The 27,810-nt window shown below is 54.5% G+C and overlaps 1 protein-coding gene across 10 annotated transcripts in view; it reads right to left on the bottom strand.

The window, feature by feature from the left end:
- The window catches only part of BRD1 (bromodomain containing 1), a 50,063-nt gene that overhangs the window by 5,740 nt on the left and 16,513 nt on the right, over positions 1-27,810 (bottom strand). For 3 of the 10 annotated variants that reach the window (XM_003905723.5, XM_031656177.1, XM_009217535.4), the window contains 6 exons: positions 23,078-23,234; positions 18,626-18,757; positions 18,115-18,243; positions 17,364-17,676; positions 13,473-13,733; positions 6,911-7,408 (listed from right to left, as the gene is read on the bottom strand). In XM_003905723.5, coding sequence (XP_003905772.1) covers positions 6,911-7,408; positions 13,473-13,733; positions 17,364-17,676; positions 18,115-18,243; positions 18,626-18,757; positions 23,078-23,234 — 1,490 coding nt within the window. Of the gene's footprint in view, positions 1-2,651; positions 3,671-6,910; positions 7,409-13,472; positions 13,734-17,363; positions 17,677-18,114; positions 18,244-18,625; positions 18,758-23,077; positions 23,235-27,810 lie in introns of those variants that run through there. The other 7 variants (XM_021921706.2, XM_021921702.2, XR_002515435.2 and 4 more) reach the window with 6 other exon arrangements.

Below are 27,810 nucleotides of genomic sequence, written 5' to 3'. Positions count from 1 at the left end.
GGGCTCAAGTGATCCTCCTGCCTCAGCCTCCCGAGTGGCTGGGAGACATGTTTCGAAGGGAATGGCTGGACTGTGGGGTTTTCCACCTGCTTCGAACGCTTCCCGTCTGTTCTCAATGAGCACGACTGACTGAAACAGAGGGGCTAAATCAACCTCGGTGAACAGCTCAGAAGGAAATGCGCAGACTAGGCAGGCGCCGTGCTGCCCTCCACAGACTCAAGTCAGACACTCGCTCTGTGTCTGCTGGACTGGAATGTACCGTGAGCGCCAAACGAAGCTCTGTGTTTCTCATTTTAACCTCGGTCATTTTAAGGCAGGAAATACAGCCAGGTGGGGGTGTCATACTCATTTTTGGCAAGGGAACAAATAAATGCAAGAATCTACAGTAGAAGGCCTTGAGCCACATGCTGAGCTGCCCCAGGGCTCCACATCCTCCCCACACTCATCACAGAGCAGCTCAGACCCTGCACACTCAGGCCCTGAAGGTGTCTCAAGAGAGAGTTAAAAGTCCTGTCCTGGCCCCTGAGGACCCCTCAGGAGCAAGGACTCCATCCCTACTCCCACCTGAGTGGGTGAAGGCAGGGGAAGCCCACCCAGCTTGCATCAGCAGTGGACGGACGGAGCCCAGCACCCCTGCCAGCGTTCAGCCCACAGGCCCAGGGACGGGTCTGCCAATGCGTGTGAGCCGTCTCCAGACAGCAGCCACCAGCCTGGCGACCCACACCCCACAGCCAGGCCCCCAGCGCACTTCAGACTCCAGGTACGGGGTGAGCAGACGCGGCCCAGGGCCTGGGTGGGGAGGCTTTGAGTAGTTACTGCTCCGCCGAGCAATGGCCACCTGGGGGGAGACGAGGACCAGTGCAGCCTTCACAAGACTGCCCAGTGACGCCAGCCTGAGGGCCCCAGCACCAGAGCACCCGCAGCTGTGCCGGCACCTGCAGCCCCAACACAGCCAGGCCATGCACAGGCCACTCACTAGCCATGACGGCCCCAGCTCCATGAGCACCACCGCATGGAGTGGGGCCAGGCAGGGGATTAAAACACAAGGCAAGTCCTTAATTCTCAGAAAGAGGAGAATGATAAAATGCCCCTCTTAATTTTCTTAAGCATTCAGTGAGTGCACATATGACACAAGTACACACAGAGGTTCCGCGTGTCACCCGTGAAAATGTGACAGCGCCCAGGAAGACGTGGGCAGCACGGACAAACCCAGACCAACCAAGACGCCACCCAGAGAGAGGCCTGGTGGGGGCACGATGGCCGCAGGGCCTGACAGGCAGTTCGGGGGCTACAGCAGTGCAGGGTCACCCCAGAGGCCAGACCAGGCCACAGACACGGCCCGGGAGGCTCTGCGGCCACTGCCTGGAGTCCCCAGAACCTCAGGGGAGCTTCGAGGTGGCCTGTGCTGCCCAGACCCTCCCAGCCTCCACCTGGGCCACCAGAAAATAATCTAAGACAGCTATGGTTCTGAGATCTCTCCATCTCAGCCCTGCCAACTCCCGCCCTGTGAGGCTCTTCTGGCCAGCTGGGAGATGTCCATCATGACGCGCACCCTCGGCACCCCTGCAAGGACCTCAGCCCAGAACATTCTGAAGCCCAGGCCAGCCTTGAGGTGGGAGCCAACGTGGGGAACCCAGGGCCTGAGGTCTGCAGAGATGGGTGCCTGGTCCATGAGGCATTTGCAAACTGCAAGCACTGACATCGGGCCCAAGTCTCTAAATTGTGTATACAGCAGGGGGCAACTTTCAGCAACTTTTTCAGCATGAGGTGTTTTTTTAATGCTGAAAGTAAAGCTAGTGATTGTGCAAAATACATTAAAAGAGGCGGCGGCTGCCAGGGAAGGGCCACTGTCCCCTCAACACAGGAGCTGCACAAATTCCCACAGTGGCCAGGGTCTGCCCACCCTCAAGGGGCCTTCCCAGTGACTTCCTAGGAGGCCAAAGACTGAACACAGAAACGTCCCTCTCTGCTCCCAAAGGAGATGGCACGAAGGAGATGGCGCAAAGGTGTCCCACAGCCCAGTCAAGCGTGGTCCCTGGAAGCCTGCCTGTCACCAGGTATATCCACAGCACACCTGTAACTGCCCTGGGAGGTCCCCAAAGGGTCTTCTGAGAGACTGCAGGCCACAGCAGCTGGGACACCGCCCCTCCCCACAGGGAAGAGACGCCCCGGGGCCCACCTGGGGAGCCGGAGGCCTGCAGGTCTGACTGATGGGCCATAGTCTCCTCTAGCCTCAGGTTCCCAGCCCCTAACCCATATGGACACCACAAATCCTCCAGGCCACAGGTACAAGAACACCAGGCCCTGATCGGTGGCTGCCGAGACGCCTGAGGGCAGGGAGCCATGGGAACACATCCCCACAGCCCAGGATACAAGCCCACCCCTGCCCACCCCTGCCACCAGCACCCAAGCTGCCGCCTCGGCTTCTCTGGCTCATAGGAAGCTTGGCTGTATGAAGCAGGTGGGCTGAGCCTGCACCCCGAAGACCTGAGCCCTGAGGGCCCCACGCAGTGGCAAAGGCTCCAGCATCCATGCTGCCCCAGAGGTGGGAGAGCCCATTATCTTCTGTTTTCAGTTTCACTTTTACCGTCGTTAAAAGGAGAGCATTTTTGGTGCATTTTTCAACCTCTCAATAAAAACACACACAGAAGAAGAGTCCAACAGCACTCTGCTCTTGCTGGGACCCGCTCCGTGATAACACAGCCGGGACGGTCAGAGACAGACCCAAAGCCCAGGCCAGACGCCTGCACAAGACTTGCTGGGACCTGCTCCACGACAGTGCAGCTGGGGACAGTCAGAGATAGACCCAAGGCCCATCTCGCCGGGACCCGCTCCGTGACGATGCAGCCAGGATGGTCAGAGACAGACCCGAGGCCCAGGCCAGATGCCTGCACAAGATCCCAGGCGTCCAGGGATGCCCCATCCAACGAGCAGGACTTCTCAGTTGGCCGCAGGGACACTCAGCGTGGCAGCCAGCAAGAGATAAACAGCAGCACTGCTCAAGAATCCACTGGGGATTATGGGGAGAAAACAGAGCAAGGGGAAGTAAGGGGAGAAGAAAATCAGGTAGAAAACCCAGAAATAGAGAAGATGCTAGCAAGTGAGTGAGCACGCACTGTCCATGCCACATCCTCAGATGGCACCGAGCCAAGTTCCTCCATACCCCACGGCACCAACATAGCACAACGCGCCTGGGCATGGCCGCGGCACGCGAACCAAAGGTCACTACGGGATGGCTCCACACGCTCAGGACAGCCTCAGAATGCTGTCCACTGTGTCGTCAGCTGCAGCAGGCTCCCAGCCGGCGCCGGGCTCTCCTCTGCGTCCTTTGTGACTATCCAGAGGGAAGGCTGAGGCGCCGCGACATCCCACCAGCTCCAGGCGTGCACCGGGCGCCAGCACCATTCCCACTGCCGGGCTGACTTACAGAGGGGGCGGGCTGGGGTGGGGGAGAGCTCCTCCAGGGCTGCTGTTTGTGTTTGTGTTTAGAGGATGTTTGAGCTGATGATTCCAATGGGATCCGCAAGAATTAAGTGAAAGGCAAGATGCAGTGATCTTTGTGTGTTCCAAAACGGCCGCTTAGCAGAACTCCAGTCCAAGTTGAGGTAAGAGAAAATGATTAGGGTCCAAAGAGTGAACTACCCAGCACATTAGTGGTTAAAGTGAGAACCTGGAAAACAGTGAAAAAGCCATTTAGTCCGAATGAAGGGCAGGACAGCTCAGCCTCCTCCCTGAACCGCCGAAGGACACCAAAGACACCTCCGCGCTCTCACGCCCCACCACGTGCACACGGAGACTCTTGCTGCAGGGGTCTCCGAAGGGCGGCGAGTGGACAAAGACATCCCCCGCGGTCTCACACCCCAGCATGTGCACATGGAGACTCGCGGCAGGGGTCTCCGCAAGGGCGGCGAGTGGAACACTGCTTCAGGTGACGGTTCACTGCTGGCGAGCGCGCAGCCGCGGGGGAAAGAAGCCACAAGCCAGGGCCAGCCTCTGGGGCTGGGCCAACGCGGAAGCACAAGGCCGCTGCACCGCACTCAGGCGGGAGGCCCACAGTGAGTGCTTCGCCTCCGGACCAGCAACCCTGTTCAGCCTGACTCAGAATCGTGCGCGTGCTGGTAAATGCCAGAGCACTCCTTAAAGTTCAGAGCACACAGATGAGTGTTTGGAAAACATCAGAAGGTTCCGAATAATTCCTGTCCTAAGACTGAGAAGAACTGCAGCTCGGAGCAAGAAATTCCCCATGTGCAGAGCACCAGAAGGTTCCGGTGAACCCAAAGCGAGGGCGGATGGTGGGACTGGCACCATTCAGAGCACGCCCAGCCCTCCCCCGGGCACCTTGGCCGCAGCAGTGGAATGCTCCTGCTCGCGAGGGCCTGGCCTTAATGCTGCTGAGGCTCCCCGCTGCGCAGGAGAGAGCTCAGGAACTCGCCACGCCTCCACGGAAATCCACTGTCACTCGGGAATGAGAGAGCAGAAATCTCCACTTCAGTCAGGATCAAAGGGCACCACAATTCTCAAAAGCCACCATGGGCCACGCTCACTGAAGGTCTGCGGTGAGACTGCTCTACACCACTGTCACCACGGGAATCCCGCACAACACTCCACTCCGGTGCAGGACAGTGCCCTGCAGGGGACACGTGCGCTTCTACAAGGGACATCTGATGCGCGAGCCTGAGCGGCTGCTGAGGACGTGGCCGCCAGCCGGCAAAACCCTGTCCACGGGGGGAGCCACAGCCGGGGCAGGGCCCGGTCGCTGGCGCCCCCTGGTGGAAGCCACCACATGAGCTTCCTGCCGAGTGCGGAGGGGAGGCCGCCCCAAACCCCGCCCCGCGGCCAGCAGGGCCTCCACGCACAGAGCCCCACACCTCCGCCACCGAAGGACGTGAAACCCCCAGGAAGCGGAGCGCCAGCCGAACTCCAAGTTCTGCGTGAGGAGGGGACGCCCACACCTGCACCGAACCAACCCCTAGTACCCAGCGCACAGCACCCTGACCCGATGCATCGCAGGACTTCCAGGGCGCTTGGAAAACCAGGTCAAAGAGTCACCAAAGGTGGCTGAGAAAGGCCAACGTGGTTAAGAGACATCCCCAAGTCCTGAGTCAAGGGCCACCTATCCTTATTGGTATCTTGTGAAGGATTTCAATAGCCTCATATTACTTAGAAATCAAAAAAGCTTTTTCAAATTATTTTAAAATGCCAATTTAGTATCAATCCATCAAAGTAAAAGCACATGGGCAGAAAATTTCTACACAATTCATTTATGTGCAAAATTTTCATACAAATCAAAATGACATTTACCAGAAATTACTTTGGCAACAAGAGGCATGACCTGATCGCTGGCAAGGGTGGGAGGTGCCCTTCCTTCCACACAAAGACCTAAAGACAGCACCTGGTCTCGCTCCCCTCCCCGACGCTTCAGGCCAGAGACCAGCAGAAGGAGCAGGGTCAAGATGTGAAGAGTGGCCTGGGCGGGTCTCGCCCACCACAGCCTTCCGTCTGCGACCGGCCCGGCGAGGCTCCACGACACAGGGCTCACTCGCCGCCCCTCTGGGAAATAAGCAACGCCACCCAGCCCCACTTTCTCTCGCTGCCGAAGTGCACGAGGAACCACCGCACACCAGCACAGCCAGAAGAAAACACGCTTCCCCTTATCTAGGTATAACAGGCAGGCAGGACAGCTGGGAACCAAGCCTTAACTTGGGACAAAAACCAGAATGACAAACATGCTCCAAATACGCTTCCAGAAAGGAGACACTGGCAGCCTGACCTGGCACCTCCAGAAGCGCAGCCGGGACTGAACAAGCAAACCGAAGACAGGGGCTCCTCTTAAAAGGACACAAACTCCTCGACTTCCTCTGAGGGGCGGGGAGCAGAGGCTGCAGGAACACAGCTGCCCTCCTCAAATGCTCTCGGCACACATGCACACACACAGGAACACCCTCGCCGAGTAATTCAACAGAGTTCAGTTACGAAAGCGCAGGAAGAGATGAGAAGCACTTTCCGGTGCTATTTCGGCAGGTCCTAATACCTCATCACATATGTGGCTAACAGGGCCACATAAAACAGTGAGGAAACATTGCTGAAATCAACTGCAAAGTACCGCATTTACCATGAGGGCAGGTCCTCTCAGAGGCCCAGGAAGGGCCAGGCTCAACCCCGGTGTCCTAGGTCTGTGGGGCTGCAGGAGACCTGACTGAGGGGTGCAGAGTGGAGCTCCCACAAGTGCTGGGAGCGGCCAGTCACCAGTTTACCCAGATGTGCACAGCAAAGTCAAGATGACCAATTAAAACTACACTTGAATTCATTCTCAGTACTTTTTTAAAGATCAGAAGGGGCCAGGTGCAGTGGCTCAGACATCTAATCCCAACACTTTGGGAGTCAGAGGCCAGGAGTTCAAGACTAGCCAGGAGAACACAGTGAGACCCCATCTCTACCAAAAATTTTCAAATTAGCTGGGAGTGGTGGTGTGCACCTGTAGTCCCAGCTACACAGGAGGCTGAGGCAGGAGAATCACTCGAGCCCAGGAGTTGGAGGCTGCAGTGAGCCACTCACTCTAGCCTGGGTGACAGGGCAAGACTCTGTCTCTCTTTAAAAAAAAAAAAAAAAAAATCAGAGAGGAAGTATGCGCAGAAGACAGGACCAAGGACCACTGACCCCTGGCCCAGGGCAGCCCGGCAAGGCTACACAATCTCTCGTGGCAAACAGACCCCCCCATGAGGGCGCCGACCTCAGAACCACAATTCAAGGCTTTTGAAAGAAAAAACTGCACTGCTGTCTTCCCTGGAAATTCAGAGAATGCTGCAAAAACAAGCTCGGCACCCCCCCCCCCCATCGCACCAAGGATCCTGAAGGACGCTCCCGGCACCGGTCGGCAAGGGCGCCTCTCAGGGCCGCCCGCGGCATTTACCTGCATCCAGGCGCTTTCCTGGGGACTCCTCCTCCACCTCGGAGTCTCCGCATGTGCTCCGCGACCTTTTCCTTGGCTGCAGAAGAGTCTCCAACCTCGGAAGGACTACAGACAAAAAGGTTTTGGTCCCTAGCTGAGGAGAAGTTGGCTGGGTTTCAGTGTTCTTGGCAGACTTTGGGGGGCTTACACTTTTCGATTTGCAGAAGAGAACAGAAGTGCGTCTGTTTACATCGCCTGCTGGCTCCGCCACCGCGGAGGCCGCCGCCGCCGGCACATCGCCACTACTGGCGCGGGTGGGCTCTGGAGGGCGTCCGCTTACCAGTGCGCTCTGAGTGCAAGCGCTATGTGATTCATTATCAAATGTGACTCTTTTGAAAAGTTTACTCTGCTCTGGGTTGAGTTCTACTGGTTTGAGGGTTGGTGGTTCTGAATTAGTCTCCGAGTTTGAAGGAAGAGGTAATGCATCTGATGGTTCAAGTTTAGGGGGAGAGTTATCTCCTGAAAAAATTATAAATAAAGTGATTTTTGAAAACTGAAGATTATAAAATCTATTATAAAACTTACTATAAATGTGAAGCCCACCAAAATACTAATTCAGTTAAGGAAACAACGCATCGCACGTACTGTCTGCTCGGCAGTGCGGCCCCGTGGGCTCGGGCCACACTGTGTGGGCTTCCCTAACGCCAAAGGCTGTGGCCCTGGGTGCAGTGCCCGGGCGCACAGTTACTCTCTGAAAAAAACTGTGAAAGATTATTTCACACGCACCAATATTAAACACATCACTCAAGTTCATAACAATTTCTGCAATCAACAATTCACTTACCTTGAGGAAGAAAAGGTATCTCACATAACTAAAGGAGCCTTAAGTGGGCATTCCCAGAGCTCTACTGGGCCACGAGGTTCGCAAATGAAAGAAACATTAAATCTGATCTCTGCTCAAGGTCTTCCAAGTCAAAAATGCAAAAAAAGCAAACAAACAAAAAAAGAAAAAAACGGAGTGGTGACTGGCTGTGGATGACTCTCAAGAAAGGCAGGAAAAAAAGCCCCGCTCACCCCAGCGCAGAAGTCTGTGCCACGTTCCCAAATACTGTGATGGGAGCTTTCAGGAAAAAAAAAAAAAAAAGTTTTTTAAATAAAAAGTCTTTGGAAAAAGACTAACCTCTTTGTAAAGCCTTTTTGACATTATAAAAACCAGAAGTGTGAAATGGTACAGAGCCCGCGGTCAGGGGGACGGGCTCTGTGCACTGCCCTGAGTCCAGGAGGCTGGACGGGCTCTGGCACAAGGCTGACGGGGCGAGGCGATGCCACACCAGGCCAACCACTGAGGCTTCTTCCCAAGCAGGACCGGTGCTGGCAACAGGAAGTGTGACTACTTTAATCCTTAGTATATATTGTCACTGGGTACAGCTTTCATTTCATTAAACCTGCAAACTTTTCTAAAACCGTCTAAAGTATGTATGGTTACTATTGTAATTCAAAAAGTCGTTTTGAAAATCCAAAACTACACAACAAGGCTCAGAGCAATGTTTTGAGACTGACAGAAAAAGTTCTCCCCAAGGCTGGGCCCCATGACGCCGGGCAGCAGTGCTTTTGGCTGCAAGGTGCCTCTGATTTCAAATGACACTGAGCGCCTTAGAGCGCCTCACAGCCGATTCAAATACAAGGGGGAAAGCCTCACCTCAACAAAAAGTCACCATGCCAACCGCTGGGAGCACAGCTGTCACGTGGGAACGCTGTATCCCAAGGCAGGGGCACACGCGAGGTGACAAAACTCCTTCCCCTCCTGTTCAACGTCGCCAACAGGCTTAAGGAAAAGGTGTTTGTGAGACACCTGGGAACGCTGGCCGGAGGGAACTGGGCAATGCGGAGAAACAAGGCTGCTCATGAGCATCTACGGCTCCAGTGTCCCTGGGCCTGTGCAGCAGCCGGAGGGGCTCAAGCACTGAGTGTGCAGCATCCTGATGCAGCCAGTGTCTAGGCCACAAGGCCTGGGACCTCACTTCACTTCCTGCCTCCTCTTCCACCTCCTGGCCCGCCTCGAGCTCTCGTCCTGATCATGATACTCAACTGCTCACTGCAATCCCAACGGCCTCTGCAGGGCCAAAGCTAGTGGTCAACCCCAGTCTTGGCCTCTGTGAGTACAAGATTACCAGGCCAGCAGAGATGGAGCCTGAAGGAGCCTCCTCCCAGCACCTCCAAGAGATCCCCTTACCCCTGCTTTTCCACAGCTATCTAACAGGCACTGTAAACCCCCATCTCCTGCTTCTGGCGCAACCCTCAGAACCACCACTCCTGTCTGGCAGCAGCCCTGAGACGTGCAGACGTCCCTGCCTTGCAGAGGGCCCTCCCCCACCATGGGCCACACCCCCTCCTCCACACCTCCAGCTCTCGGCCCAGCAAGGACGCCCCATGTGGGACTCATAACCATCTCCACGCTGCAGGGACTTCCCCAACCCCTGGTCTATCCCAAAGTGGGCCCCCGTGGCCCTGCCTCAGCCATGCACGCCCCCCACATGCACCCCACACACCCCCGACCTCTCTGCGGCAGCTCCACATGCAGGTCGGGCTCCAGTCACCAGCACACAGGCTGAGGACGTGCTCCTGCAACACTGACCAGAGGCATGAAGGAGGCCGTGGTCAGGAACAGAGGTTGCTGGCACCTGGGTGCACAGCCACCTGCCCAGCCGGGACCACACAGGCCCCTCCCCCAGCCAGGACCAAAAAGGCCCCCGGACCGTTCAGTGCCTCAGTTCCTCATCCATAAAATCAGAAAAAACAGGACCTGAGCCTCCAGGCTCCACGACACAACAGGCAAGCCCAACCCATCCCTCTAGTGGAAATCTGACTGGAAGTTAACATACAAGAAGGAAAACTCTCAAACCTCGCTGACTGCGGGCCACCTCAGGCCGTCACTTAACTGCACATGAGAAAAGCTCAGAACACACTCGATACAACTCGGGCATAAGCCTCTCGGACCCCGTCCATGTGTGAGTCAGGATCCTAGAATTCCAGTCCCTGGAACTTGTCACATATTCCAAACGGCAAAAGGGTTATCTAATCTAAACCAGCTACTCTAAGAAACTAAAAGACCGAGTTAAGTCTGCAAGAACAATTCTGCAATATTTTGCCCACCTGGCCACCCACGATGTCAATCAAAGGCTTCTGTATCGAAGCCACAGATGCTTTGGAAAATCACAGCATAACACAGGCAGACATTCTAGCTCACGAGCGGCAACCACACTGTCCCTCCAACAACCCTGCCTCGAGCCTCCATCCTCTGCAATTCTGAAGGGATAAAGCTGCATACTCTGCACCTTCTACCCTGAGGAACACGCATCCTTTCTTGAGGGCCACAGTGCTCCACAGGCTCAGTGCCCGTGCACGGCAGAGGACCTCCACGCGTGCACATGAAGGGCCCACAGCTGCCCTGGACTAAAGGGGACGCCCCAGAGCCTCTGGCAAAGGCACCACTGTGACCGGAAATCCCAACGACTCGAAATGCAAGCCCCTTTCACCAGTTCACAGTGCAGACCCTGCTCCTCCTGCCTGCACTGTCCTGCCTCACCATGTCAGCAGACACCAACCTGAGCACACGGTGGAGATGAGCCTTCTGCGAGCTGCACATCCGTCCCACAGGCTCATCAGACAGGATGGAATCCCAACTGTGGCATGGCCCCCACCCAGCTGACACGCAGCCCCAGGGAAGTCAGCCCTGGCAGGGCCAGCTCACAGCAACAGCCTGAACCTCTGCACTCGGCAGACTGAGTCATGGCTACAGCAGAGCCTGCGGGAGGGCAGGTGCAAGAGAACTGACCGGGACCAACGGCGCAGCCCAGGAGGTGTCTCCTTCCTTCAGATACTAGAGTCTCAGGGGTCTGGCACCCAACGGCTACAGCTTGTTCAAGCTACTTCAAATGGAAGCAATATAAGTATGACATAGGTACTGTTAAATTACAATTTAAGTGAGACTGTATATTTGCCATTGAGGAATTACTATCTTTTCAGGTGTGAAAATATTGTGGTTATATTTAAGAAAAATGATGGAGAGGCTTTACTGATGAGAACGTTCCTGCTGGATTTTTAAATGTCTGATTCTTGGTTTTCGTCCTATTATAAGTATCATAAGTTCACATTTCTATACCAACTAACAAGCTTGCTTGTGGCTGTCTTCCCTAACACTGTGTGACGTCCCCATTCCAGTCTGGCGCTCGCCTCTCCAGAGACCCCCATCTTCTCTAAGAGGTAGGACTCTGCCCGCCCCACCTCTCCAGAGACCCCTGTCTTCTCTAAGAGGCAGGACTCTGCCCGCCCCACCTCTCCAGAGACCCCCATCTTCTCTGAGGAGCAGGACCCCGCCCACCTCACCTTGGAGTGGACCTTCAGGCCGCTTGCTTCTCCACCCACTTTCCTGTCAGCTCACAGGAAATGCCCTTTTCATCCATGGAGTCACCGTGAACATCGGGTGTAACAGGTGATTCAAGGCCACCTGTGTCTCAGTCACACTGTACGTGTTTTCTTTAGAATGACCCCAGAAAAAAACTACATAAAAATAAAATGACTCCAGAGCTACAAAGCAACAAAAACGGTCTCCAAGGGCTCCTGCTAAGCGTTGGGGGGTATGAGGAGCCACGCTCACCACAGGGGAGGGCCAAGCGGCTCCAACTGTACAAGGTCCTCAGCCCTGCGACCCAATAACCGTGCGGGGTCCTCAGTCCTGCGACCCAATGGCGATGGAGGAAGCCACTGATTAAAAAAACTAAAAAGGTAACTTACTGCTCTACAGTGAAAATGCTACAACTGTGTGGGAAGAGAAGCGCTGGAAGCTATTTTGAGACTGGTGAGTGGACCTGCTGGCAACCTCCTCACAACTCAGTCCTCAGGACACAGAAGACAAGGATGGAAGGGCAGTCCACCTAGCGGGAGGCCCGCACAGCCTCAGTGAGCTGCATGAAAGCAAAGGCTGCGGGACCAGGCACCAACCTGGACTCCTGGGCACAACGGGGCAGCCCAGGGCCCAGACAGCTGTGGCCGCCAGAGGGTCCTCTAGGCAAACGTTCCCCAGAAAAACCATGAGGCCCCCAAAGCAGACAAGGGATCAGGTGCTAACAGTAACAGCCTTTGAGAGAACAGAAAAGCAAGCGCTCACCTTGAAACAGAAGTCTTTATTCTATGGACCTAACGTAATTGACACCAGCCCCAAAAGAGACATTCTAGAGTCTGGGTGCTATACTATGGTGAACTAAACAAAAGAATCCCAAAACAGAAAAACAGGCACAGAATGAGGAAAAGGATGCGTAAGAAATTCTCAGCTGCATGCACAGGAGTAAGTTTCTAAGAGAAAGAAAAGCTTCATGGCTCTCATTCAAGTTGCCCAATGCAAACAGGATAAAAGGGGCGAAGCTCTGCAGACAGGAGCCACACGAAGTTCGGGGGATGAAAAGGGCCCTGAGACCGTGAAGACCCGCTGACCTGTGTGGCATCATGAAGACACAGCGTCACTCAGAGCACAGACGTCCATAAGAGATGAACGTCTTTGTTTCAAAAGAAAATTGTACAACAATTCTGTCTTATTTCAATTGTTTGCCGTTCTGACTTTGATGTGCAGGGGAAGGGCAACAAGGCCACGAACCAGCTGCTAATGCTGTGGCGAGAGGGTCTGACCCTACTGTCTGCTTCGTGTAACCGGAGCGTGTCAAGGTCAAGGTCAACTCCAGAGACACTGGGCAAAACACGGCTTTCCACCAGTGTCTCCAAATCCAATTTAGTTTTAAAATTCCCCTTTCACCAAGTATGGGACACACCAGCTCTACCTCCTCACCCTGCCAACCTAGATGGACACAAACCATCACTCGTCAACTCCCTCCTCACCATCCCAAGCCTACATCTGCCCTGGGTTTTGCTAGTTCTCCTTCTGGATAGATGGATTTCTTCCCCTACATTTATTTCTTAGTCATTAAAGCATCTTTGCTGCCGGGACCTTTCCCCAGACATTCTTTGACAACGATCACGGCAGGCTGCTACCTACCGACCGCTGCAGAGGAGCTGGTCAGGGACCCTCCGGGCAGACGAGGCCTCTGCGGTACCGTCCCTCCCTTCACAGCATCAGGGAGGAGCCTTTAAGTGATAATAATCTAAAACGGCCCTTTGAAAATGCCACATTTGATGGCCTAGTGTATTATTAAATGGCTTCCCGTCAATTTACAAAACACAACAAAAACATTTATCACTCTTATCATTCAAGCTACCTTTACTCTTCAACATAGATCTAAACCATTCTTTTCAAATAGTTTTTCAGGCCCAAGTTAAGAGAAAATTTTTATTCTGTGCCTTAAATGTTATCAACTAATTACGTGAAAAAACACAGACAGCACAAATTATAAAGTCTCTTTCGAAGGAAACCACCACCCAGTGGGAAAATCAAGTGTTCCGGGCTTTGTGAATTTTATGGAACTGGCGCTAACCCGAGCCTCCATGCACACCAACGCTGCTGCCCGTGTCTGGGTCTGTGCCTGTGCCTGAGCCCTGACGGCAAGAAAGAGGGGCAGCCCTCACCATGGCTTACCTTCCTCGCCCGCCTCCAGCCCCAGCGGAGCTCCGTCCTCGTCACAGCCTTCCGAGCCTGGCCCCATGGGCGGGGGCTGGCTGTGCTGCTGGCTCAGCTTGTTTCGGAGAAGGGCAATTTCCTTTTTGAGCAGCTTTGCCCGCTTGCTCCGGGAGCCACTGGACTTCATAGCGCAGGTGAGGTCGAGCATGTCCAGCAACTCTCTCAGCTGCTCCTCCAGGCCCAGGTGGGCTCTGTTGGCGGGGTCCAGCAACCTGTCCACTGAACCAAAGGACACACGCTGTCAGTCATCAGGTCCCACGCACCTTCTGGGAACACATCACCGGTCCCATCTTTCAAATCACCTTCGGCCAAGGCCCTGAGAATGGCTGTTAGCAACGAGGCCCAGGCCCTGCTCACCAGAGGCCCCAAGCGGCCCCTCCCCTGCGCTCTGAATCCACCATGGGGCTGCTGCTACAGGAACACCCTGGGATGCTCCTGATGGAGAATTTCTACTCCCATGACAGTCACCGCAGAAGGGGCAGCGTTCAGGTAACATCGCAACCTCTCCTGGACCAGGACCCTCTGAGGCTCCCTGTGCAGAGAGCCCGGCTGGCTGGGTGAGGGCACAGCACACAGACCCCAGAGAGAGCCCGGCTGGCTGGGTGAGGGCACAGCACACAGACCCCAGAGAGAGCCCGGCTGGCTGGGTGAGGGCACAGCACACAGAGCCCAGAGAGAGCCCGGCTGGCTGGGTGAGGGCACAGCACACAGACCCGAGAGAGAGCCCGGCTGGCTGGATGAGGGCACAGCACACAGACCCCAGAGAGAGGCGCACGCTCCACCAACCCAGCACAACTCAGATGGACCTGCACTGGCTCTGCAAACAGAGGTGACGACTGGCAAATGTGTTAAGTTAGGGCCACGGCATGTCCTGAGCGGTGTCTCAGCTGAAGGATTCAGATGCTGATCACTATGTGGCTTTATTAAACGGGCTGTAAAATTCACAGATCATTCTGAATTTCAGGCGTATTTACTACAAAGTCCCTAAAAACTTCACTTTCAAAAACACCAAAATGTATAAAGCACAAATTACCTTAAGTAAGAGGTGGCCAAGAAAAGAAACTGCTCCTCAGAGCTGTCTGAAGATAAAACCAGAGCGAGGAGAGAGGACAAAAAACAAAGTAAGACTGCCCAAAACACGTGGATTCTCTTCATCTAAACACAGGTGTTTTACTGAAAGCATCTGTCTTTTTGACTGAATAAGTAAAGCAGTAGCAGAAACAAAATGCTTAAATCATTACTCCTTCAAGACTTGTATCCATAACATCACTTTGAACAAATGTCATAGATAATACTCAAAAATGTTCATACAAAAAAACACATCCTTTGAAACCCCAAGAAGAAAGCCTCGAAACCTCCGTTTCTTTTAAAACAAGAGACCCACGGCCTCCAGGTCTGTGGCTAGGGCTCCAGGCAGTGGGAGGTGTCGGCTGTGCTGAGAAGGGCAGCAGGTGCGCCCTCAAGGCTCACCGTGGCCACTGGCTCACCTGTGCACTCTGAAATACTGAGAAAGAAGGAAACTAGGACTTCTCATCCTTCATTTTCTCCTTAGCAAAAAAAACCCGAGTGTAGAAATTCACTTAACAACTTGCATGACCATGATCTGAAAGACGCTGACACTCAGAGACCTCCACACTGCTCCATTCGAGGGAGGTGGCGTGGTGCTGGGAGCACGATGTGGGGGAGCACAGGAGCAGGGCCCTAGGGGCAAAGGACGCTCCAGGCTGCTCAGAAGACAGGGAGTCCAAGAGTGATGCGTCTTCCTGCTTTTAAGGGCAGGCAACCAGCATGCATCCTGAATGGCCGGCACCGGGCACCAGGTGGGCGTCTGACAGCTGATGGCAAGCAAGGCATCCAAGCTAGAGCGTGAAGGCTGTGGGGGGCAGGGGGAAGCTTTCCCATGGTCACCAGAGGCTAGAGAAGGGCCTTCCAGGACAAGCATGAGCCCTGGGCTCACTCTGAGGCGGCTCAGCCCCAGCTCCTCTCAGATCCTCAAGGGAACGTTTCAGAAAACGATAGCTGGTCTGATCAGCCTGGAGAGTGCAGCTTCAGGGAGGGGTTAAAGCTCCACCAGGGTTCACCAAGAGTCAGCAGCATTGTTTGGAGCTTGTGTTTATTTTCTAAATTTCTCCAAGAAAAACGTGTTACTCTTAAAATCAGAGACAAAGCATAAAAATATAATCCCATTCTGTTTTTTCTTCGAGACGGAGTCTCGCTCTGTCACCCATGCTGGAGTGCAATGGCACAATCTAGGCTCACTGAAAGCTCCACCTCCTAGGTTCACACCATTCTCCCGCCTCAACCTCCCGAGTGGCTGGGACTATAGGCGCCCGCCACGCCGCCTGGCTAATTTTGTTTTTGTATTTTTAGTAGAGACGGGGTTTTGCCGTGTTAGCCAGGATGGTCTCAATCTCCTGACTTCGTGATCCACCCGCCTCAGCCTCCTTTTCTTTTTTTTTTTTGGAGACAGGGTCTCACTCCATCACCCAGGCTGGAGTGCAATGGAACAATCTCCGCTCACTGCAGCCTCCGCCTTCCACGTTCAAGTGATTCTCCTGCCTCAGCCTCCGAAGTAGCTGGGATTACAGGCACGCGCCACCACACCCGGCTAATTTTTTGTATTGGTAGTGGAAATGGGGTTTCTCCGTGTTGGCCAGGCTGGTCTCGATCTCCCAACCTCAAGTGAATCCACCTGTCGGCCTCCCAAAGTGCTGGGATTACAGGCATGAGCCACAGAGCCTGGCCCTATTCCCATGCATTAAAAGAGTACAGCCCATCCTCCAACGCTCACAGGTGTCAAGTGCTGCGGGACCCCACGGGAAGCAGGGAGCCAGCACTGTTGCCATGAGGGGAACGGACGGTGAAGCAACGATGGCCCAGCTTGGCTGAACCCCACGATGGCAGGAACATGGAGGAGAGAAAGAGGGCCAGGTCTCATCCCAGAAGCAGCAACCTGGCACGGGTCAGTGATTCATCAGGAGAAAGGGTAGGCCAAGAAATCAGGGATATGGGACCTTTTGATAAATGAGCCAAACACACCATGATTTCTGCTCAGTTTGTGGCTCAGAGCTGGAGCTGAGGTGCAGGAGCTCTAGATGCTCTGACAACCCATGTGGGCAGGACACACCCTTCGGCAGACAATCCCGGAGGTGCAATCAACAAGCAGGGTGCAGGGGACACCCCTGGTTTCCGAGGACCGGTCTAGAGAAAGGTGCAGGTGACTGCACACGGCTGCAGCACGTGCCTGGGCAACTGAGAAGCGCAGGCCCTGGCTGGAGGTCCAGGTGGGCCGTGAACATGCTCCTAGAGCCCTTTCTACAACATGCGCAAACCACGAAGTTAAAGGGCCGGAGGCAAAGCCAGAGTTCCTCCGGCTTCACGCCACCCTCGGAAGTTATCCACTCCTAGAGGCCCACTCTGGATGCACACCCCCAACTAAGCTGCTTTCTGGGTCTGCATCATCGAGACCGGCCACCCTGTAGGGAGCCACAGCCACATGGGTCCTCCTGGCGGGCACCCAAAACACAGCCAGTCTGAAGTGACAGGTGCTGAGTGTAAAATACACATCAGATGGCAAAGAAAGCTTATATATCCTCAGTAACGTTTACACTGATCCCATGTTGAAATCAACTCTTCCATATACTGAGTAAAATAAGATATATTATTAAAATAAATTCCACCTGCTTTTTTTCCATTTTCCAGTGAGGCTACTAGAAAATGTAAATGATGTATGCGGTTGCGTGCAAGTCCTCCCGGACCGTGCTGATATGGAGCTGGCACAACAGAGCAGGACAGAGTCTGCTAGAAAGAGCGTCTTCCAGCTCCTCCGGACACAGCGCCAGTTCTTACCGTCTTCCCAGGAGAAAGGCCGCCGCGGCGCCGCAGCAGGCCGCTCAGCCAGGTGCATCCCCGAGGCCTCCTCCAAGCCGATGCTGTCCACCTCGCGCCGGGCCTGCCTCAGAACAACACCTCCCTGATCACGCAGCCTCACCGCGGCTCTATAGAACACGGTGTCCCTGGCATTGTACTTCATGCAGTTATCTATAATGAGATCAAAATCCTCCTCAAACTCATGGAGGTTTTTATACCCTTGAGCTTCTAACCGTTTCCTCATCGTGGCAAAGTCCATGGGCTGTTTAATGTGATCCAAATAATCTGGTACCTAATTTTAGGAAGGAAAAAGAATCATTTACAAACTAAAACAGGATATTAGTTTACTCTGTATTTATTATTCCATAGAACCCACAAGCCCATCCTATCTGAGAGCCACGCACATACACACACGGTACAGACACAAGACCCAAGTACTGCAGGGACCTTCCCGACCCCAGCTCCTTCAGCTAAAGCGCACTGGAGGGTGCCAGGTGCATGCCGCCACAGCTCAGGGTACTGTCTGCACAGGGCCTCTCACCCACTGCACTTTCAATATTTTACAGTGAAATGCATCACTTTTATCATTTAAGAACAAATATGTTAAATAAAAACGAGAATTAAGAACACAAGGGACGTACTCTAGCCAGTCACACGTTTCCCAGTCAAACGGCAGCACAAATCCACAGTCACACGTGCGGCAGGACAGACGAGCGCCGCAAACACCCACCTCCTTCAGACTCACGGGCTGCGCAAATATCCTGGCGGGGTCCTTGTCCTGCAGCTGGTCCAGCACTGAACGCAGCAGCACCGTCAGCGGGGTCAGCCGCAGCTCCATGGCAACCTGCTCCACCTTCACCTGGGGGGGCCCAGCAGAGCCTCAGCTTTAGGGAGCCCCACACGCACCCCACAGCCACACGCACTCCACACGCACCCCCACAGGCTCCTGGGCTTCTGCCAAGGCAGGGGTCAGTGCAGCCTCCACTTAGGGCCCTGCGACCCATGGCAGCCAGGCACCCGACCTGGGCTGAGCAAGGCACTCCGTGGGCCAGGACCCACAGGGTGCAGCCCACCCTCTGCAGGAGCTGCCAGCATCCCACCCACACCCCATGGCCAGAGGTGCACTCCATGCAGGATGGTCCTATTCACACCCCATGGCCAGAGGTGCACTCCATGCGAGACAGACCCACCCACACCCCAGGGCCAGTGGTGCACTCCATGCGGGATGGGCCCAGCCCCACCTGCTCACGCTTGAGCTTCTCCCGCTTGCGCAGCAGCTCGATCAGCAGGCGGGCGCGCTCCAGGTCGTGCCGCAGCCGCTGCCAGTACTTCAGCTTCTCTTTGGCAGCCTTCATCTCCTCATCGTTTTCTCTCTGAGAACAGCGAACACTTCCATCAGTCAAACCCAGAGGCTCCTCCTGCAAAAGGCCTCAGATACTGCGCAGGTAAGACCCCAGGAGGTGTCCACGGCAGGGGTCCTGCAGGCCCATCCTGGGGAGGACAACAGACCCACCCTCACTAGAGAGCCCCGGACAGCACCGGGACAGAGGGGACAGAGGAGATGGAGGGGATGGCGGAGACAGAGGGGACCAGCAGGCCAAGGTGAGCAGGGCGGTGGCTCCGGGGCACAGATGCCGCCCTCCAGAGAGAACAGAGGTCTCCACAAGCTGGCGGGGAGGGGCCTTCACAGAACCAGAAAGGCCCACAGAGGTGGGACCAGGACAGAATGGGGGGCCCACGAGGACCCACCTCAAGGACAGCTGGGAATGGAGGGAGCAGCTTTGAAAAGAAACCAGGTGCATAGAAAACAACATGCTGGGCCCATCCTGGCTTGGACGGAGCGTGACGGGGGCCTGGCACACAGCCGACCTGCTGTCCTGCCCTGCACAGCGCCTCCATCCCGACGCACATTTCCCCGCAGCTAGGGTCCCGTCTCCATCGACAGCACCTGCTCCCTTCTCATGGGCAGAAGGGTATGCCAGACAGCACAGGCCGCCAGCTTCACCCCAGCCCACATCCACGCCAGGATGATCAGAAGAAAATCAGAGTCCTGCAAAGGCCACGACACAGACGGTCGCAGGAGAGGAGGCCACCTGGGTCTGCCCTCAGCCCCGTCCTCACCATGTCCCCCAGGCCTGGCCATATAGGCCTGCTCATCACAGTGCCAGGGGCACCCTGACCCTACCTCAAAGGGGAGAGGAAGTCACCGAGTGAGTGGGCCTGAGCGGGCCCCCGATGCCTGTCATCCTCCACAGCTGCAGGACACGCATGCCCTGCCAGCCTCAGGCCAGCCGTGGCCATCGGTTTCTGACACATGCTCCACAGCTCTGAGACCCTCCTCTCCCCCAGTGTCTCTGTCCCCAGATTCCCACCCGCCCACCTCAGGGTGCCGTCACAGCTTTTTGAAGGACTGACAGTGTGAAGGCAAAGACTGCTGGACTACAAGATGCAAGGACCCTGGACTCCAAACTGCTCAGAAAAGGAGGCTCAAGGAGGGAGACCGAGTCCTCGTTCACCCCCAGAATCGCCACTGAGGCCAGCGCCTCCCCAGGGCGTTAGGCAGGGGCATCTGTTACGAAGTGCCAGATGTCCCCTGCACGTGAGGAGTCTCTGGGTTTTCACTCAATGGCTGCTGAACAAACTTACTAGTCTGCTAGGAAATCGGGGCTAACAGTAACAAGGTCCACATCAACTCAAGCAAAGACAGGAAAACATGGGCTCCAAACACCAAGCTCCCCAGAGCATCTGAATACTGCCTGTCCCCCAGCTTGCAATCGACACTTCTGAAGAACCAAGGTTCCTTACTCAGCTCTGAAGTGGTTGATATTTCCCATGTAAAAATCAACACTGGGAGGCTCCACAAGAAAGGACAGAAGTGAAGGAGAAGCACTCAGGTGTCCCCACTGCCGGGAAGAAGCACTGAGAGCCTCCGCGTCCATTCCAGACATACGGGGGAGACAGGGCTGGGGATGGTCAGGTTAAAGTCCCCTCTGCTGGGAGGCACAGACCAGCTCCTGGAGTGAGGCCCAGTGTCACAGAGTGGCCGGTCTCAGCCTCACCGGCCCCAGGCCTCCTGGCAACAGCACCCGGCTCCTGCCACTGGGCCCAATGCCGCCACCCGCTCCTGCCACTGGGACGGGCAGAGGCCACACCCGCAGCACAGCAAGGACAAGGTGGGCAGCAGCGCCCAGCATGCCCCAGAACAGACACTGGGAAAGCTGGAGGATGTGCTCCCAGGACAGGAAGGATGGGCCACGGGAGCAGGAGACACAGTGCGACGCCACCAGCATACGCACAAATTGCTGCTCACCCTAAAGCTAAGCCACCGCCCTCGTTCTCCCTGCGGCCTTCAACAGCCACACACGCCAGAACAAACACCAGGGCCCTGCACGCGCAGCCAGCACAGACCCGCCATTGCTGCAGCATCCTCAGCGCCTGCGGGCCTCTCAGAGACCCCATCCAGCTCGTCCACCTGCCCCCACCCCAGGGTCCTCTCCCAGGGTCAGGCTGGGGCAGGAACACAGAGATACAGAAGAATCAAATGCATCAGGTACTTCCAAAGCTTCGAAACCATGAAACCGCACCACGCCATGGCTGTCCCTGGCCAGAAGGTAGAAAGCAGCACAGTCTCTCCCAACAGCCCATCCACACAGAGGCAGGTTTCCAGGCTCTCCACGCCAACTGCTGTGCTGTGGCTCAAGTCTGGGCAGCTCCTTCTGCCCCAGGTGTCTTCACAAAGCCGCCCCCTCTGCTGGAAGAGCTGCTCCGGCCGCGCCGTGGGGATGCTCCCTCCTTACAAACGTATTCTGCACACAACAGGACGTGAGGCCTAACAGGCAGTGGTGAAGCAGAGGGGGCCCAGCTGGCAGGTTCCAGCTGGTCACCTCTTCTTTGCAACCCTCCCCCTGCCCTTGCCTGGCTCTACCACACCCCAGGCCACCCCCAGCTGCCTGGGTCCCCGTGGCCCCTGCCCACTGGCCCAAGTGTCCTGCTACAGCAGGGATCCTGGCCCTCGTGTCCCAGGTCCTGAGAGTAGAAATGAAGAGTCCCACAGCTGGACGTCCCCTGTCTGGCCACATCCACGCCCACTTCCCATGGAATCCGCCCTTCACAGCTCCTCTGAGGCTTATCTGGAGTCCTGTCCAGCCCCAAGATGAGACCCAAGATCTGAATCCTCAGCTTCCTCCCAGCCAAGCCTCTCTTCCATCCCTCAACATTGCGGGGCCAAGACCGATGCCTCCAGTCTCCAGAGCTTCCCGCCGCTCAGCCACTTCCTGACTCTGCCTCTTCAGAGCACCCCCCAACCGCGCTCTCCTTCTGGGAGCCCTGGAGGCTACGAGGTGAGGACGAGGAGAGATGGAAAGCAAAGTCACATCACGGAACGGAAGATGCAGTTAACTCATTCAACAGCCAAAAAACATTCACTGAAGCCTCAACTCTGTGGCCATGTGAGGATCCCACTTGGAGAGGGACTGGCTCACAGACTGTCCGGGGAGCCCCAAGTTCCCTGGACAGACACACAGGGGGGCAACCCAGGTAGACGGCACAGGAGGCCCAGAACACTCCACAACCAGGACACACCAAGGCCATCAGAAGACCCTGGACCCCACCACCAAATCAGACCCACAAATCACCAGCTGCCAGACCAGAGCGCCAGACTCTGAATTCCCTGGAGCACGAGGCAGCCACAGCAGGTGACTGAACAGGGCTCACGCTGCGGGGGCAGAGTCTGCGAGGCAGAGACAGCACCGGCCACTGCACGGGAACCCAACTGACCCTGCAGACTCAAGCTTCCCCTGAGCAAGTCGCCACCTCACAGCAGAGCAGGATGGTTCTGCTTCGTGCCCAGGATGGCAGTGAAAAGCACCATGAGGAAATTCCAAGAGGTGCTCAGGCCACGCAACACCGGCCGCAGATAGCTCTTCCAAAAAACCAGTGGCTCCTCACTAGGCAGCGTGGGCAGAGGGTGCTGGCCGCAGGTCCTGGGCCATGTGCAGAGCCATTTGTGTTTTCAATTTACTTTTGTGCATCTCACAAAAGCTACTTCACTCTGTAAACCCATTTTTTCAGAACTATTTCACAATATCAGATGAGTCTATAAACTCAAACCTACTACCAAAATGTAAGAGTTTGAGTTGGTTCTTTTAAAAAGGAAAAGTCCTGCTCCTTCCCTTCCACTCTCTCAGCTCTCTCAAGCCCTCCCCACCCTATCACAGTCCGTGCTAAACCAGCCTTCAGAGCAAGGCCCTCGAAATAAACCACTCCTCACACATTTCCAAAACCCACACTCCAGGCCCAGCACACAGACCCCCACCCACTGGCCCGGGTGCTCACTGGGTCCCACTCCTGCTGTCCTCAGCCTGGACACTCATGCAGCCACAGCGTAACACATCCCTGAGCATCCCCAGCCCCCAGAACTGGTCACTGCCCATCAGCATGTGTGCGGGTAGGGCGGGGCGGGGCAGGGGAGCACAACTCACAACCGAAGAAACACCCCCCAGTGACAGGCATGGATGAGAATCACCCCCAAAGTCGCAGATCCAGGGCCCAGGGCACACCTAACTCCTCCTACAGGTCCGGGGCTGGACGAGACCGAGGCTTCCCAATGGGGAGCTTGGACCCAGGGGGCAGCACCACGTCCAGCCTGAACCAGGTGCCCTCTCCCTGGAGGGTGGGGGCCGTGAGCCACATACCTGCTGTGAGCTTCGCTGAGACTGCAGGCTGGACTGGAGCCGCCGCAGCAGGGGGGCACCATTCCTGGACAGCCGCTTGAGCAGCCAGTAGCTATGGGCTCGCTCCACAAACTGCTTCTTCCGCTGAATGGCCACCTGATTCGCAATCCTATTTAACCTAAAACATAAACACTCAGTTTATCTTTGAAGCAGTACATTAAGATGTTTCGTCACATAAACTAGAAATGACAGTGTTACTGCTAATAAAACCATGTGTTCATGCTTTTTCTCCCTAAACCATGACACGTGTAATTTCTACTATCCCTAGTGCTGCTAAAATTCACAACCTCCAACCACTTGAAGATTTCATCTACTTTTTAGGTTGGGTGCAGTGGCTCCTACCTTTAATCCCAGCACTTTGGGAAGCCGAGGCGGGCAGATCACTTGAGGCCAGGAGTTTGAGACCAGCCTGGCCAACATGGTGAAACCCTGTCTCTACCAAAAATACAAAAATATTAGCGGACTGTGGTGGTGCATGCCTGTAGTCCCAGCTACTTGGGAGGCTGAGGCAGGAGAATCTGTTAAACCTGGAAGGTGGAGGTTGCAGTGAGCCGAAATCGCATGACTGCACTCTCAGCCCGGGCGACAGAGCGAGACTCTGACTCAAAAAAAAAAAAAAAAAAGATTTCATCCACTTCTCATTCACTACAACATTTATCAGATTGAACATCCAAAAGAAAACATGCTGAGCAAAGCCTTCGACAGTTTTCATTCTTCCTGTATGACCCCATCTGCACACAAGCTGACTTCAACCACATCTGCGTCAGCGGGTTCAAAACCCTAGACCCCGTCCACTCGGATACCATGGGAGAGGTGGGTGCTGGTCCCCACATCACCTCCAAGAGGAGAGAGAGCTCCAGGTATGAGCCACTGACAGGTGCTGTTTCACCGTGCTCACTAAAATGACCTCGGCCATCTTCAAGTCTCCCAGGAAATGCAAAGTGCTGCCCCTGGGGACACATGGAGCCACCAAGACCCTCAGCACCTCTCATCCACCAAGGGAACACCCAACACTGCCTCTTCCGGCAGGACCTGGCTCAAGTGTGGAGCCTGCAGGAGAACACCCACTAGACCCAGAACTGACCGTGAGGTGCCTCCTCACAGGTGACCTGCCGGGGGAACTTTGCCAGAGTGACCCATCACCAAGAGCTCCCGTGCAGGTGTGGAACCCCTTTAGGCTAAAACAATCCTGCCCACCACTCCAAGGGCAGTCTGCATGCTCAGGACACCAAACGCCTGCCCACAAAGCACGCCCCTCCAAGGACAGCCAACGGAAGGAAGCCAGAGGCGGGGGAGGGAGTCGGCAGGTGCACTGGGACGCTGGGCTCCAATCACAGCCCCACATGGCTCCTCCTCTGCAGACTGGGCTGCGCTGGGCTGGACCTGGTCATCTCATGGGCTGTTGTTTTGGGAGCAGTTTGTTTTTACCACTTTGGACTGAGGCAAACCATGTGCAGGAAATAGCACCACCCTCAACTCTTCCAGTTCAGTGAGTCTTTTTTGTTTGTTTGTTTGTTTTGAGACGGAGTCTCACTCTGTTGCCCAGGCTGGAGTACCTCCACCTCCAGGGTTCCAGCGATTCTTCTGCCTGAGCCTCCCAAGTAGCTGGGACTACATGTGCCCGCCACCAGGCCCAGCTAATTTTTGTATTTTTAGCAGAGACAGGGTTTCACCATGTTGGCCAGGCTGGTCTCAAAACTCCTGACCTCAGGTGATCCGCCTGCCTCAGCCTCCCAAAGTGCTGGAGTGGCAGGCGTGAGCCACTTACTGGCCACAGTGAGTCTCAACAGGAATGCAAATGTTTCCACACATGTATACCCTCAGGGTATTTTAATGACCAAATGAGGCAATATACATAGAAGTATTTTTTAACAATTTGAAGATCCAAAGAAATGCTACTTGACAATATGCTCATAAAGAAAGCATCCAGAGGTCAGGCACAGTAGCTCATGCCTGTAATCCCATCACCTTGCGAGGCCGAGGCAGGCGGATCACGAGGTCAGGTGGCCAAGACCATCCTGGCTAACATGGTGAAACCCCGTCTCTACTAAATATACAAAAAATTAGCCAGGCGTGGTGACACGCACCTGTAGTCCCAGCTACTTGGGAGACTGAGGCAGGAGAATCACTTGAACCTGGGTGGCAAAGGTTGCAGTGAGCCGAGATCATGCCACTGCACTCCAGCCCAGGCAACAGAGTGAGACTCCATCAGAAAGAAAGGAAAGGAAAAGGAAAGGAAAAGGGAAGGAAAAGGGAAGGGAAGGGAAAGGGAAGGGAAGGGAAAGGGAAGGGAAGGAAAAGGGAAGGGAAGGAAAAGGAAGAAGAAAGGAAAAGAAAAAAGAAAAGAAAAGAAAGAAAAGAGGCTGAGCTAGGCGCAGTGGGTCCGCCTAAAATCCCAGCACTCTGAGAGGCCGAGGTTGGAGGATCACTTGAGCCCACAAGTTCGAGGCCAGCCTGGGCAAGATGGCAAGACCCCATCTCTATAAACAAATTTTTTTTTAATTAGCCGGGCACAGTGGAGCATGCCGCCTGTAGTCCCAGCTACTCAAAAGGCTAAGGTGGGAGGATCCCTTGAGGATCTCCTGGGTCCTCAGGAATTCAGAGTGGCAGTGAGCCGAGATCATGCCATTGCACTCCAGCCTGGGCAAACAGAACAAGGCCCTATTTGTTGTTTGTTTTAGAGATGGAGTCTCACTCTGTCTCCCAGGCTGGAGTGCAGTGGGGCGATCTCGGCTAACTGAAACCTCTGCCTCCTGGGTTTAAGCAATTCTCCTACCTCGGCCTCCCAAGTAGCTGGGATTACAGGCACTGCCACCACACCCCAGCTAATTTTTTTTTTCTTTTTTTGGACAGAGTCTCACTCTGTTGCCAGGCTGGAGTGCAGTGGCGCAATCTCGGCTCACTGAAAGCTCTGCCTCCCAGGTTCATGCCATTCTTCTCCTGCCTACAGCTGGGACTACAGGTGCCCACCACCATGCCCGGCTAATTTTTTGTACTTTTAGTAGAGACGGGGTTTCACTGTGTTAGCCAGGATGGTCTCGATCTCCTGACCTCGTGATCTGCCCACCTCAGCCTCCCAAAGTGCTGGGATTACAGGCATGAGCCACCGCGCCTGGCTCACACCCTGCTAATTTTTATATTTTTAGTAGAGATGGGGTTTCACTATGTTTGCCAAGCTGGTCTGGAACTCCTGGCCTCAAGTGATCCACCCACCTCAGCCTCCCAAAGTGCTGGGATTATAGACATGAGGGAAGAACGAGAAAGAGAGAAAGAGAGAGAGAGAGAAAGAAGAGAAAGAAGGAAGGAAAGGAACGAAAGGAAAGAAAGGAAAGAGAAGAAAGAAGGAAAGAAATAAAGAAGGAAAGAAAGAAGAAAGAAGGAAGGAAAGAAAAGGAAGGAAGGAAGGAAGGGAGGGAGGGAGAGAGGGAGGGAAGATTGTTTTTATTTCTTCTGACCCTTAAGATGTGAGAAAAGATTCTAACTTCATAAACAAGCCACCATCTTCTCCAGAGTCAGGGCTTCTGGAAATGTGAACAGCCCATGAGTTGTGAGCAAAAAAGGCTTTGATGAAAATGCTTTAAAAACTCAGAGCCAGAGACAGGGGTGTGCATCTGTGACCCCAGCTACTTGGGAGGCTGAGGGAGCTCATATGAGCAAGAGGCTGAAAAACCCAAAATTAGAGTGAGGAAGAGCATGGAACAGCAGCTTCCCAGCTGAGATGATGAGCCCCCATCTCAACTCAGACAGAAGAGTTAAGGGGAAACAGACCTCAGATGAGAAAACTAAGCAAAGACATACATATGACAACCACAGAAAGAAGTCCCTCAGGGCTGGCTGGACTGAGACGCTGGCAGAGCGGGCAAGATGAGGGCCTGGGTGCAGCAGCCGTGATGCCCACCTCAGGGAGGATTGTAGACAAGTCAGAACCCACACTAGGGAAAAGAACCCTGGAAACGAGGGGAGGTCACCAGAGTTCCAACATCAAGTGTTCCTTGGATTTTTGTTAAGCCAAGTCTACATGCTGACATCTAAACACTTTACCATGGGACCCACTAAATGCACTAGGGAATGTATGACTGGAAGACTGATATTGTTAAGATGTCAATACCACCCAAAGTGATCTATGGATCCAATGCAATTCTTATCAAAATACCAATGATTTCTTTTGCAGAAATAGGAAAATCCACTCTAAAATTCATATGGAAATTCAAGGAAACCCCAACAGCCAAATCACCTTGAAAAAGCTGGAAAAGTCATGCTTCCTGACTTCAGAATTTACCACAAAGCTACGGTCATCAAAACAGTGTGGTGCTGACAAAAGGACAGACATATAGACCATGGGGATAGCAGAGAATCCTGAAGCAAACCCTCCTGTATCCAGTATAGACTACTGACAAGGGTCCCAAGACCATTCAGAGGGGAAAAGACAGTCTTTTCAGCAGATGGCACTGGGACCAGTAGATATGGCTATGCAAAAGAACGTGAAGTTGGACCTTGCCTCATTCCACATATAAAAATGAACTCAAAATCAAAGACCTAGACATAAGACCTAAAACTATAAATCTCTTAAAACAGAAGGGGAAAGCTTCATGACACTGGATTTGGCAATGATCTCTTGAATAAAGACACCAAAGGCACAGGAAATGAAAGAAAAATAAACAGGACTTCATGACAAATGTTAAAATGTGTGCATT

The sequence above is a fragment of the Papio anubis genome, chromosome 16 (assembly GCF_008728515.1).
Source record: "Papio anubis isolate 15944 chromosome 16, Panubis1.0, whole genome shotgun sequence".
Classification (NCBI taxonomy): domain Eukaryota; kingdom Metazoa; phylum Chordata; class Mammalia; order Primates; family Cercopithecidae; genus Papio; species Papio anubis.
This window is presented reverse-complemented; position numbering and strand designations above follow the sequence as displayed.